Source organism: Terrapene carolina, unplaced genomic scaffold (assembly GCF_002925995.2).
Source record: "Terrapene carolina triunguis isolate 2854851 unplaced genomic scaffold, T_m_triunguis-2.0 Scaffold136, whole genome shotgun sequence".
Lineage (NCBI taxonomy): Eukaryota > Metazoa > Chordata > Testudines > Emydidae > Terrapene > Terrapene triunguis.
In genome coordinates this window covers 4,679,747-4,692,266 of record NW_020664487.1, presented here as the reverse complement: position 1 = coordinate 4,692,266, position 12,520 = coordinate 4,679,747, and the positions used below count along the sequence as shown (strand labels likewise).

Genomic DNA, 12,520 nt, shown 5'->3' with positions numbered 1-12,520 from the left:
GTGTGTGTATATATATATATATATATATATATATATATATATATATTTATTTATTTGACTGACACAATTCATTATGCAGTTTCCCAAGAGCACTATCTGGAATTCTGAATGGCATACAGAGGCATCTACTGGCTGAATAATATATTGCACATAACCATATCATTACATTCTTACCAGAGAGAAACAATGTGATGGTTCCAATTTATGTACAGTTATGTATATGCAATGTTGTTTAGATTCCAATGAAAGTTTCAGGTGAAAATGGTGGAGAAGTCTGTGGGGAGGTGAATATGTATGGAAGCATCTTGAAATTAATTTAAAAGGTAACGCGGACTATGGCTGAAAGATGGTGGGGTTTGTCTGTTCAGTGCATACATGTAACTCTCATTAATATTAATGGCATTTAATAGAGCTGGGATCCAGCTGCAAAAATCAGGTCTGGATCCAGATTTCAAGCAGCTTGTCATGTGATGGTGGTTAAGAGTCACAGAAAGGGTTAAATTTTCCTGGAATAAGGGAAATGGTATTATCCCTAAAGTTACTGTGACCCCTCTTTCCTCCAACCCTATGCTTCACTTCAGAGCTTCGGCCTAGAACCTGCCGCTGGCGCCTTGCTACATATTTAAAGGAACAATACACATACCCTCATGTTGCCAAAAGATTGAGGTATCCTGATCCAAGCTTTTGGGTTGGGACCATCTCTATTTTTTATTTTTGGCAAGTCACTGTTCCACCTTGTGCCTCAGTTTCCCCATCGGTACTATGAGGATAATCATTGTGACCTCCTCTGTAAAGTGCTTTGAGATCTAAAAATGAGAAGTGCTATATAAGAACTAAATGTTGTTGTTATATAGTGCCAATGGCTAAGTGGTTTTACAAATCCTATTCAGAGTATGGATGAGGAGCCCCAAAAAGGATTGGGCCACATTTCCTGAGCACAGATCGCTGTTCTGTTTTAATCGCGTCTGGAGAACTAAAAATGTTGGTATGACTAATATCTAACAGACCAACTCCTCATGGAAACAGGGTGGCCCACTTCTGCCAATTTAAATACCCATGTCTGGAGTCACACCTGCCTCTTTCCTCTTCAGACCAACTCCATCATGCCAGCGCCAAGCTTGTGTCTGGACTGGGCATGGGCCTGTGCACAGATGTGGGTGAGGAATCTTCATACTCTCACCCCAGGCACAGAAGAGCTGCAGACCCACTATGTGAGGCTACTTCCGCTATGTGGCTAAGTAGCTCTCCATGCCAGTTACATGCTCCTAACATGGGACAGAGAATTGGAGGACCATGAATGGCAGATCATCTGCTTCCACCTCCCCCACAGGCCTGCTCTCACCTGTCTGTGCCCTGCAGCCTCCTTGGCTCCATGCACTACAGCCCCCCAAATCCTACCTTTCCCTTCTACAGCAGAAATGCGTCAGATCCACTGCCGGAAGACCCTGTGCAACCATAGAGGCAGAATTTTGACACTAAGCAACACAACCACATCCACTTTGAGCTACAGCCTGCAGTCTTCTCACTTAAAACAAGTCAATGGGAGTTTTGCCTTCATTAGGGCTCCAGAATCCACCCCTTTCTACAGTGATTACCATTAAAAATGGAATGTTTTCCCACAGTTACCACACCCTGGTGTCTGAAATGCTGCAGGTATCTTCTAAGATAGCAGCGTGGTCAGAGAAGGTAAACACTGACTCCGTAACGCAGCCACTGTAGTTCTCCTTCTCCTCTTTTCTTGCTTTGCTTTGGAGCCCCCATTATTTTGGGGGCTTGCTTTATGCATTAAGCAATTGCGTTTTTTACTGCTGATAGTGTAAGACGTTTGGGTCAGATACCTTTCAATGCATGTTTTGTGTTATCTCCTCCTTAGAAGCACCTTGGACATAAGCTGGCTTTACAAAAGTCAGAATTTGGCCAGAGCTACAGTGCTTAACAAGTGATTAAGCAAGATGGTTAACAAAATTCTCACACAACCCATCCATCTCCTTCCTCCCCACCACCCCCTGAAAGTTATCTTGTCCCACTTCTCACCAGAGAACGAATAGCAGAAGGGGAAATCTCATGTTACTAAGACTGTATTACACTGACAAAGTATACTGTGGTACATTCATGGGTATGCAATGAATTACTAAATAATGTGGCCCCCAATAAACTCCATAAGTGACTGGGAGGGGTTGCAGCCAGCCCAGAGGAATAAGGTAATGACACTGTGGTTCTGTACAACATACCAGTGCTTATGTCCCCAAGATGAGGTATCCCCAGCCCAACCACCACAGAGCCCGCTTCTTTGAGCTGTGTGCAGAAGTGGATTTCACCTATAGAAGGAGGCGATGTTTTACTTAAAGAATGTGAAAACTGTAATTACTGCTAGACTGAGAACTTGGACATTAACGTTCTCTCATTTCCTTTCCTTCCATTCCACCTTACCCCAGGCTTCAGCTCTGTCTGCCAAGTCCTGTGAAGAAAACGTTCCTTATCCTGATCACCCAGGGATTGCGGCTTGCTGTACCCACCAAGGGTTAGAGCGAAAGCTCTGTCTGGCAGCCCTGCACCAACCGCCCAAAGAGTTCTCTACATACGTGGAGCCATCAAATGAAGAACTCTGTGAGGCCTTCAAGAAGGACCCCCAGGATTTTGCAGATAGGTAGGTGTAACCCACACACCTGCTGGGTGAGGAGGTTCTGTCCCATCTAGTGGCACTGAGGGGAGAGGGAGAGGGAGAGAGAGATGAGTTTTCTCTAGTGCCTTAACTAACAGCCAGTTGGCTTGTAGCTCATGCGGTAGAGGCTCATGTTTTAAGCTCCAGAGGCCCCAAGTCAACAGATTGTCTCCATCAGATTCTGTTTTTTCTCTCTGACGAATGGTTGGGATGCAGACAAGTGGAAGTGCTATTAAATGGGGGTTAAGCACTGGATAGAAGTTTATTTTGTGTGCTTTATTGTCTCTGGCTCCTGCATGGATGCACAAGGCTGCAAGGGTACAAAGAACCTTTCTCCCCTACCCACTATTTGTGCCAAGCACCCTGGGGATGTGCTCCACTCATCATGGGGCAGAAAGGACCATGGCTTAGCTTAATAAAATATTACATGGTGTAGCAATAACGTTCTTAAAGACAATGGGGTCGGAGTGTCTTTCTGGGTGCTGTGCGATCTGAAGAAGGGTCTCTGTGGTGCCTCTCAGCAACGCAGTTTTTAGAAGTATCTTCTGCTTGGATTGTAGTAGTAGTTGGGGGTCAGAAGGCACCATGAAAGGCTGCGTGTCTCTTGGTTCAAGAAGTTAGGACTACAGACACTCCCTGACTTATGCAAACGTTCCATTGCAGAACGCCTTGCGTAACTCGAATTTTGCGTAAGTCGGAAACGTATCTCCGACCATTACACACACACAAAATGCCCTCCTATTTCTAGCTTACGGAACTTTTTCCGTAAGCTTGGATTTGGGTACGTCGGGTTTACATAACTCGGGGAGCATCTGTATTGTTTGTTCTGACTCATGTGGTGGAGAGATGGTGGGAAAAGTAAGGAGGGGGGGAAGCAGAGAGCCCTTTGTACATCCTGAATCTCTGACTTATTGTTGCATTCCTGGGTTCTCCTGAGGGACTAACATGGGGACTCAGGGTCAGATTTTCAAAGGCGTTTAGGTACTTAAACCTGCAGATAGGCACCTAATACAAATGAATTGCAATGCCTAGCTGAGTCTGGTACCTATCTCTCATGGAAATGAATGGGAGATAGGCCCCTAAACCAGGTAGACATTTTTATAAATTCTGCTAGACACCTATCTGCATCTTTAAACCCTAAAATCTGGCCCTGAATCTCTCTGTAGAGATTGATAGTAACATTTCTTTTTAGATGCTTTAGAGAGAGATTTTCAAAGGTACAACAGTGATTTAATCACACAACTCCCACTGACTATCAAAAGTATTTGATTGTCTTTGCAAATCTCTCTGCAAATCTCTCCCTAGACACATCAATGTGCGAATGAGTTGTCTGACATTAAGTACCCAAGTTTGCCAACTTTGGACTTATCCTGCTGTTTATTGTTCGATTTATGAATACATTTACTTTTATGATTTCTTTCCTTCTCCTGGCGCTAGCTGTTTAATAATCTAAGAAAATGTAACCAAACTACAAGATAAAGTGTCCAATGTGATTGCCTGTCAAGGAAGCAACTGTCTCATGCTCCAGGGATAAAAGAGAGATCCATTAACTCTGACATTTCACCCAAGCAAAACCAGGGAGAATTTGGAGCTCATGTACTATATTTAGGGCCACCTCTGTGTGGGTGCACAGCTAGGCTGGGGAGAGGATGCATCCCTGTAACACACAGAAAACAGCAACAATATGGCAGTGAGTTGTGTGGGAGAGGCAGTCAGAACTACTGCCCGCACTCACAGGCCTACAGTGGATAGGAAGGGACATGACCAGAGCTCCCCTGTTGGCATTATGCTTTATACAATCATAATGTCTCCCTCCATATGACTTAGGCGCTACAAAGTCTCTCCTCTCACTCTGCACTCCATTGATGCACAGGGCCATAACCTAGCTCTACATATTTATCTTTTATTGCTAGCCCACCTAATTCGCTCATCAGGCTTGGCAGATGCCAGTCATGACAAAAATGCAATTTATTAAACCATGTATTAATTTATCTGAAACTAATCAGGATGCTACTAAACCAGCCAACATAATATTTTTTATACCATGGCAGTTATGGAGACTCCGTAAGGTCAGGCTGACCTTACAAACTGTAATGATCATCAAAAAATTTATACGAATAAACAAACTTGCTGGAGTATTTCTGTTCTGATCTCAGTTAGTGGAGCAGCGACTCATTCACATGGGTTTAAGCCCATTTTTGTGAACTGGTTTGTGTGGGCAGACTGCTATATGTTCATGGCTACCACCATTTTAAAAAAATGGAAAATAGCATATGTTACATTTTGCAAAAACACTGGGGTGGGATTTTCAGAAGCCCAGAAGGGAGTCAGGTGCCCAACTCTTTGAAAGTTATTGACTTTCTTCAGGAATTGGGTGCCAGATTCCTTTAGATGTCTTTGAAAATCCCTCTGAGATCTGGTCTATACTACCCGCCTGAATCGGCGGGTAGAAATCGACCTCTCGGGGATCGATTTATCGCGTCCCGTCGGGACGCGACAATCGATCCCCGAATCGGCGCTCTAACTCCACCAGCGGAGGTGGTAGTAAGTGCCGCCGACAAAAAGCCACAGAAGTCGATTTTGCCGCCGTCCTCACAACGGGGTAAGTCGGCTGTGATACGTCGAATTCAGCTACGCTATTCACGTAGCTGAATTTGCGTATCTTAAATCGACTCCCCCCTGTAGTGTAGATGTACCCTTAGTTAACAAATCCTCCAGCCAAGTACTGTCTCTTTTCTAGGTTTACGCATGAGTATTCCAGTAACTATGGACAAGCCCCACTGCCAGTATTAGTGGGTTCTATAAAGAGTTACTTGTCCATGGTTGGGACTTGCTGCATTTCACCAAGCCCTACTGTGTGCTTCTTGAAAGAGGTAAGTGTGTCCGTCCTTCACTTGCTTCCTGCCAACTTCTACAGCAGAACAAGTCTAAAACTTTTTTTAAAAAATTGTCTCTTCTATTGGGTCTTTAATCTTGATACAGTCCCTATCCCAGTGGCATGGGTGTGTGTGTGTGTGTGTGTGTGTGTGTGTGTGTGCAAAATGTAGCACCATGCATCATAAGTTATATGTACTGTATAAAACGGTGATGGAGTGTTACCTTAGAACATTCAGGGTGCCATTTGGAAGGCTACCAAAGGATGTAGCGATTCAGTCCTGGCATCCACTGACTTTTAATCATGATTAAGCTGTGTGGCTCTCGCCAGTTTTGCTCCATGAGGAAGCAAGGGAACATTTGCTCTGCATTTGATCCCCCGGGGTTTGCACTCCTTTAATATGTACTTGTTGAAATCAAACCCCAACACTCCAAATGAAACTCGGCTAAAACCATTAAGTTCCGCACCAGGACCTTGCTAAATCATGAATTTTGATAGAAAATCTAAATTTGTCCAAAGTCCACTCCATATGTTTCACTGTGAACATTTCACACCACTCTCGTCATCTTACCAACTGTCTATAAGATGCTGCCACACATGATGAAAACGAGCTCAGTAAGGGGTTTGATTGCAACATAATCAAAAAATATCCCTCTTATGTAAACCTCAATCTTGTCACACTCAGAGTTGTCTTTGAAGGAACTCAAATGTGAAATTGCAGAACTACTGTCGTCAGTAACCTATCATTTAATCAGCTTCTGTACCAGATGACTGGAGGATAGCTAATGTGACGCCAATTTTTAAAAAGGGCTCCAGAGGTGATCCCGGCAATTACAGGCCTGTAAGCCTGACTTCAGTACCAGGCAAACTGGTTGAAACTATAATAAAGAACAATATTGTCAGACACATAGATGAACATAATTTGTTGAGGAAGAGTCAACATGGTTTTAGTAAAGGGAAATCATGCCTCACCAATCTACTAGAATTCTTTGAGGGAGTCAACAAGCATGTGGATCAAGGGGATCCAGTGGATACAGTGTACTTAGATTTTCAGAAAGCCTTTGACAAGGTCCCTCACCAAAGGCCCTTACGCAAAGTAGGGTGCCATGGGATAAGAGGGAAGGTGCTCTCATGGATTGGTAACTGGTTAAAAGATAGGAAACAAAGGGTAGGTATAAATAGTCAGTTTTCAGAATGGAGAGAGGTAAATTGTGGTGTCCCCCAGAGGTCTGTTCTGGGAACAGTCCAATTCAACATATTCATAAATGATCTGGAAAAAGGGGTAAACAATGAGGTGGCAAAATTTGCATATGATACAAAATTACTAAAGATAATTGAGACCCAGGCAGACTGCGAAGGGCTACAAAAGGATCTCTCAAAACTGGGTGACTGGGCTACAAAATGGCAGATGAAATTTCATGTTGATAAATGCAAAGAAATTCACATTGGAAAGCATAATCCCAACTATACATATAAAATGATGGGGTCTAAATTAGCTGTTACCACTCAAGAAAGAGATCTTGGAGTCATTGTGGATAGTTCTCTGAAAACAACCACTCAATGTGCAGCGGCAGTCAAAAAAATGAACAGAATGCTGGGAATAATTAAGAAAGGGATAAATAATAGGACAGAAAATATCATGTTGCCTCTATATAAATCCATGGTACGCCCACATCTTGAATACTGTGTGCAGATGTGGTTGCCCCATCTCAAAAAAGATATATTGGAATTGGAAAAGGTTCAGAAAAGGGCAACAAAAATTATTAGGGGTATGGAATGACTTCCGTATGAGGAGAGACTAATAAGCAGGGCCGGCTCCAGGCACCAGCTTGTCAAGCAGGGGCTTGGGGCGGCCACTCTGGAGAGGGGCAGCACGTCCAGCTATTCGGCAGCAATTTGGCGGACGGTCCCTCACTCCGGCTCGAAGCGAAGGAGCTTCCGCCGAATTGCCGCCGCAGATCACGATCGCGGTTTTTTTTTTTTGGCTGCTTGGGGCGGCCAAAACCCTGGAGCCGGCCCTGCTAATAAGACTGGGACTTTTCAGCTTGGAAAAGAGATGGCTAAGGGGAGATATGATTAAGGTCTATAAAATCATGACTGGTGTAGAGACAGTAGATAAGGAAGTGTTGTTTACTCCTTCTCATAACACAAGAGGTAGGGGTCACCAAGTGAAATTAATAGGCAGCAGCTTTAAAACAAATAAAAGGAAGTATTTCTTCACACAATGCACAGTCAACCTGTGGAACTCCTTGCCGGAGGATGTTGTGAAGGCCAAGACCATAACAGGGTTCAAAAAAGACCTAGATAAATTCATGGAGGATCTGTCCATCAATGGCTATTAGCCAGGATGGGCAGGAATGGTGTCCCTAGCCTGTTTGCCAGAAGCTGGGAATGAGTGACAGGGGATGGATCACTTGATGATTACCTGTTCTGTTCATTCCCTCTGGGGCACCTGGCACTGGTGTTACCAGATGTGCCAGTTACTTTGGGGTATGCTCATTTATTAGGGTTAGTCTTCTTGGGGGGGGGGGTTTCTGTAATTCTATTAATGTACTGCTTGTGTCACTTGTGTGTTCATATGGAGCTCTACTTCTCCCTTCTGCAAGTCCCCTCCCAATGGAGCTATCCTGCAGGACCTAGGTTCCCCTGGGTTCCTCCAGCCCCAGAATCAGATGAAAATACACACACACACACACACACACACACACACACACCAAGTCTGAGCGGACTGGGTCAAGCAGCACTTTCAGTTGCCACCCTTATATGCCACAGGTTCAGCACATCCCTATCCCCACTTTCACATTACAATTGTTCTGGTAGTAACCCTCTTGATGAGCAAACCCCTCAGTATTTTTGGGCGCTACAGGGATCGTTAGCTTAGGTAAAAGAAGTGTTGCTGCAGAGCGAATGGGGAAGCTAAAAACACAAAAGAGTAAAGTTCAGCGAGACGGGCCACACATGAAACAAGATATAGCCGAATAGTGTAGAGTCTTTCTATTGCTATGGAGATTCATTGTAATACACTGCACAATCCCTTAAGGGAAACTATGAGAGCATGCAAAATCATTTCCTTGGTATGGAGAGGGAGCTAGGAAATTTAGTTAGGCGGGAGAGACGTTTACTATGCCACTGGTACCAAAAAGGGGGTTTGCTCTGAATCTACCTCCATACACTGTCTCACTGTGCAGTTCAGGAAGATCGCATTTAGGGTCTATAGTTTTTATTTGGTTTCCTAGCATCACCATGCACCCAGATTGGAATAGGGTTTGCTGCTAATGCAGTGGAGGCAGGTGCACCAATTCCCTTTGCTTTCAGCCTATAGGGAAATTAAGTAAACATCACAAACATGATGTTCATTTCCTACTAAGTGGCAGCGGCTAATCATCACTCCGATCATTTCCAGCAACCTGGAAAACTATTTTATATGTTGAGAGCCAATTAGTTCCATTTAGCTGTTTGAAAAGAGGGAAGGAAGCCAAGACAACCAAACTGTTGAATTAAAGGGATCTAGTGGCAATCCTCAAGTTCACGGTTTGGCTTGCTCAGTATTAGACATTTGGAGACAAACCTTCCGCTGGTGTAAATTAGCATTGTCTTATGGACCTCAGTGGCACTGTGCCATGCCACACACCAGCTGAGGATCTAGCGTGCGATGGTTAGCAAGCCAGAAAGAGATTGTAAACAATTATGGCTGAAACAGGACTATTTCCAAAGCTGAAGTACCAATCAGAAAAGTATCTATTATTCATGAGAACAGATCATATCATCTAGCTCTGACGTGCCATGCAATGTATTTATTGTAGCCATGTGCAGGCAGATTTGCCTAAGAACAAGGAGTTCTAGTCTTTAGCTAGCAGATGGAGCCATGGCACATGAAGGCATAAAATCCAAGAACAAGGGGAGCAGGTTTGAAGCGTTTACTGCAGTAGTTCCCAAACTTTAGCAAATAGAGAACAATTTCACTATTGAAAGGAGTTGCACAAATCTAAGTCTTCATGGTGTTCTGATGGTGCTTCGTGATGTGTCTGATGCAACACTGCTTCAGTCTGTCCCACTTCTGGCTGCTGGAACAGTCGTATCTTTACTCTCGCTCTGCCTGTTGGGTGTTGTTTCCACTCTTACCTGAGAGAGAAGAAAGGTTGGAAGATGGATTTCAGTGGGTCTGACGCTACCAGTTTCTCTTGTTTAGAGTTCCCTGCTCTGGGTGAAACATGCATGTAAGTAATATTGGGCAGCACTCCTATAACTAGCACACCGCAAGCTCCAGTCCAGAGCCACAGGTGGAGGATCACTGCTGTGAGCTTCTCAGCATGGAGATCAAGATCTCCCAGGGGCGGGGAATCACAGATTGGTGAGAGAGGATCACATATTGCTAAATAGTAAAGCAGGCCTGGCTAGATGAGAGACGGTCCTGGTACGGAAGCAGAGATCCCAGTCTGTAAAAGATAGAGAAGCGTAAGTTTGCAATTCTAAATAAAAATAAAGAGATTCAGAAGTTAAAAGCCACTTTTGAAAAGGAGTGAATTACTAGGAAGGGAACTGCCAAGTTAACACATTTCAGGCCTGAATTTCTGACACTCCTCAGGACAGAGAAGAGGGCAGCAGTTTGTCAGCATTGCAACCAGTAAAAAAGGTATTCATGACAGGAAGAAGGGGCTCCAGTTGGAGTACCCCAAGTGACCAGACATCTTACATGAGCCTAAGGACTATATAAATCTCCTTGATCCATCACAAAACTGAAGGACCATAAATGATAGCCCAGGGGTTCTCAAACTGGGGGTCAGGACCCCTCAGGGGGTCACAAGGTTATTACATGGTGAGTCGCGAGCTGTCAGCCTCCACCCCAAACCCCGCTTTGCGTCCAGCATTTATAAGGGTGTTAAATATATAAAAAAGTGTTTTTAATTTATAAGGGGGGGGTCGCACTCAGAGACTTGCTATGTGAAAGGAGTCACCAGTACAAAAGTTTGAGAATTACTGTGATAGTGGACAGCTAGGAAAACTGTCATTGCAGCATTGCTTGGTACTGAACACCATTGAGAGTTAATGGGGATATTTAGACTCATTTAGGATAATAAACTGAATGACACACTGACTGATAGGAATGCTCCGGTAGACTACAAGTAAAGGAGTCAATCTGTGCCTAATGCAGTCCTTCTCCTTTCTGTTCCAGAGATTAGAAAGAAAGACTCTATCCATACTCACCACCATGTCAAACAGAATTTGTTCCCGCTATGCAGTATATGGGAAGGAAAAATCAAAGTTCAGGTACAAAGGCAATACTATATGTTCAGAAGTGAAGGTGTTTCATATTTGAATTTCCTGTTTACTGTAAATTTGTAATAAGATTCAGCAGGATTTGAAAAATAAGTGCACTATTGTATTCTGTGGAAAAGTACTGTATTTGGTAGAGGTACAAAGCAACCAGTCTAACCTATTACCATTCTTTTGTAGCATGTCAGAGCTGTGAAATCCTTGTTTAGATGGGCTCTCATTCAACCCAAGATTATTTCAACTGACATGGCTAGAGATCTCTCTTGTATATGGTTGGTGGAGTCTCACATCCAATTAGAAGGGTGATCAAGAGGCATATACTGTTTCTAGTCTGTAGAGATGAGAGATTAGATTGGACTTTCGGCTTTCTAGTGGCATTGCGAACAGCGGGGGTGTTGTTTGTGTACTGAACACAGACAGCAAGATATTAATGTTCTGGGCTCTTGATTAGTGCCGGAAGGTGGGGTAACATAAGAATAAAAGAGTGTATCAAGGATAAAGGTGGCAAGTGCTCATATATACTCTTGGTTTCAGAGTTAAATTTGGGTATGGAGCCATGCCTCTGGATTTCTCAACTCCAGCTATTTAGGCCAACATCTTCAAATGAGATTTCTCAGGTTTGGCCCTTTAATTAATGTGCTGCTGAGCTCCCATATGGAATCACAAGTGCTCAGTGCCTCTGAAAATCAAGACCACTTATTTAAGTACTTACACAGGGAGGGAGGTACCTAAATTTAGGCACTCATGCTTGAAAAAGTTGGTCTTTTTCTTTCTCAACTACACTGTTTTAATGAGATTCTTTTTGTTTAAGGTATGCATCTTTCAAACCATTAGTCCATCTTTAGAGAGGGCTAAAGTATGACATCTCTACTCACTTGTAACTCAGTCATTGCTCAGGCATCATTCCCAGTGACTGCACAGGGAGCTTGCCAGAGTAGAATATACTACGTAAGGAGGAATTGGCCCAATGATCCTTGTTTATGCAAGCATGTGAAGCATTTCAGTCTTCCAGTTCGTTATGGCGCACTCCCCATTAGAGCACCCACTTGCAACAGGGCATAATGTTGCAGGTATCCCCAGTTACAGCCCCTTCTGCTGGCCATCCCCATCTGCGTGGGTCTTCCATAGCCTGGCCCTCCAGGCAAGTCACCTAAGAGTTCAAAGTTCAATCCCCTTTCAAGGCACTCAAAGTCCCAACTCACCGTTCTTACTGGACTTCTCTTCAGTTCCCTGCTCCTTATAGCCTTCCCCATACAGAAGCCTGCCCTGCGGGTCTCTTCTATTCTTTAGTCTCCTTTCAGAAGACCCAGGCCCAGGATGGTCTCCCTGGCCCCTTGTTCCAAGGGTCCGCCACAGTAGTTAGCTCAGTTTTTCAGCCATAGACAACACCAAATTGGTAGGCCTTCCCGCACAGACAAATACTACTGCCACTACAATCTCTTCCACACCGAGCTCCCTCAGCCTGTGTAAGGCCCAGCAGGTCTATACACAGGCCCGCAGGGTTGCCAGGCAGTGAACACCACCTCCACACTGACACCTGTTACCAGCTTGTGCACCCCAACCCATGACCCACTGCAGACACCGACCCCAGGAAGTCTCACCTCTAGGGGTTTGACAGATAACAGCCTCATGGCACCTGATTGTCTCCGGGCAGGAAGAAGCGTGGTCTGGCCAGGGGGCCCTGCTGGGCGAAGGGGGAGCCCATGCCC

The 12,520-nt window shown here is 44.3% G+C and overlaps 1 protein-coding gene across 1 annotated transcript in view; it reads left to right on the top strand.

Moving 5' to 3' along the window:
• The window catches only part of GC (GC vitamin D binding protein), a 27,386-nt gene extending 16,517 nt beyond the window's left edge, over positions 1 to 10,869 (top strand). Inside the window, exons 4-6 of the mRNA XM_026653323.2 lie at positions 2,436 to 2,647; positions 5,403 to 5,535; positions 10,711 to 10,869. Of these exons, the coding sequence (XP_026509108.1) occupies positions 2,436 to 2,647; positions 5,403 to 5,535; positions 10,711 to 10,854 (489 nt within the window). The 3' untranslated portion in view covers positions 10,855 to 10,869. The remainder of the gene's footprint in view (positions 1 to 2,435; positions 2,648 to 5,402; positions 5,536 to 10,710) is intronic.
• The last annotated feature ends 1,651 nt before the right edge of the window (positions 10,870 to 12,520 follow it).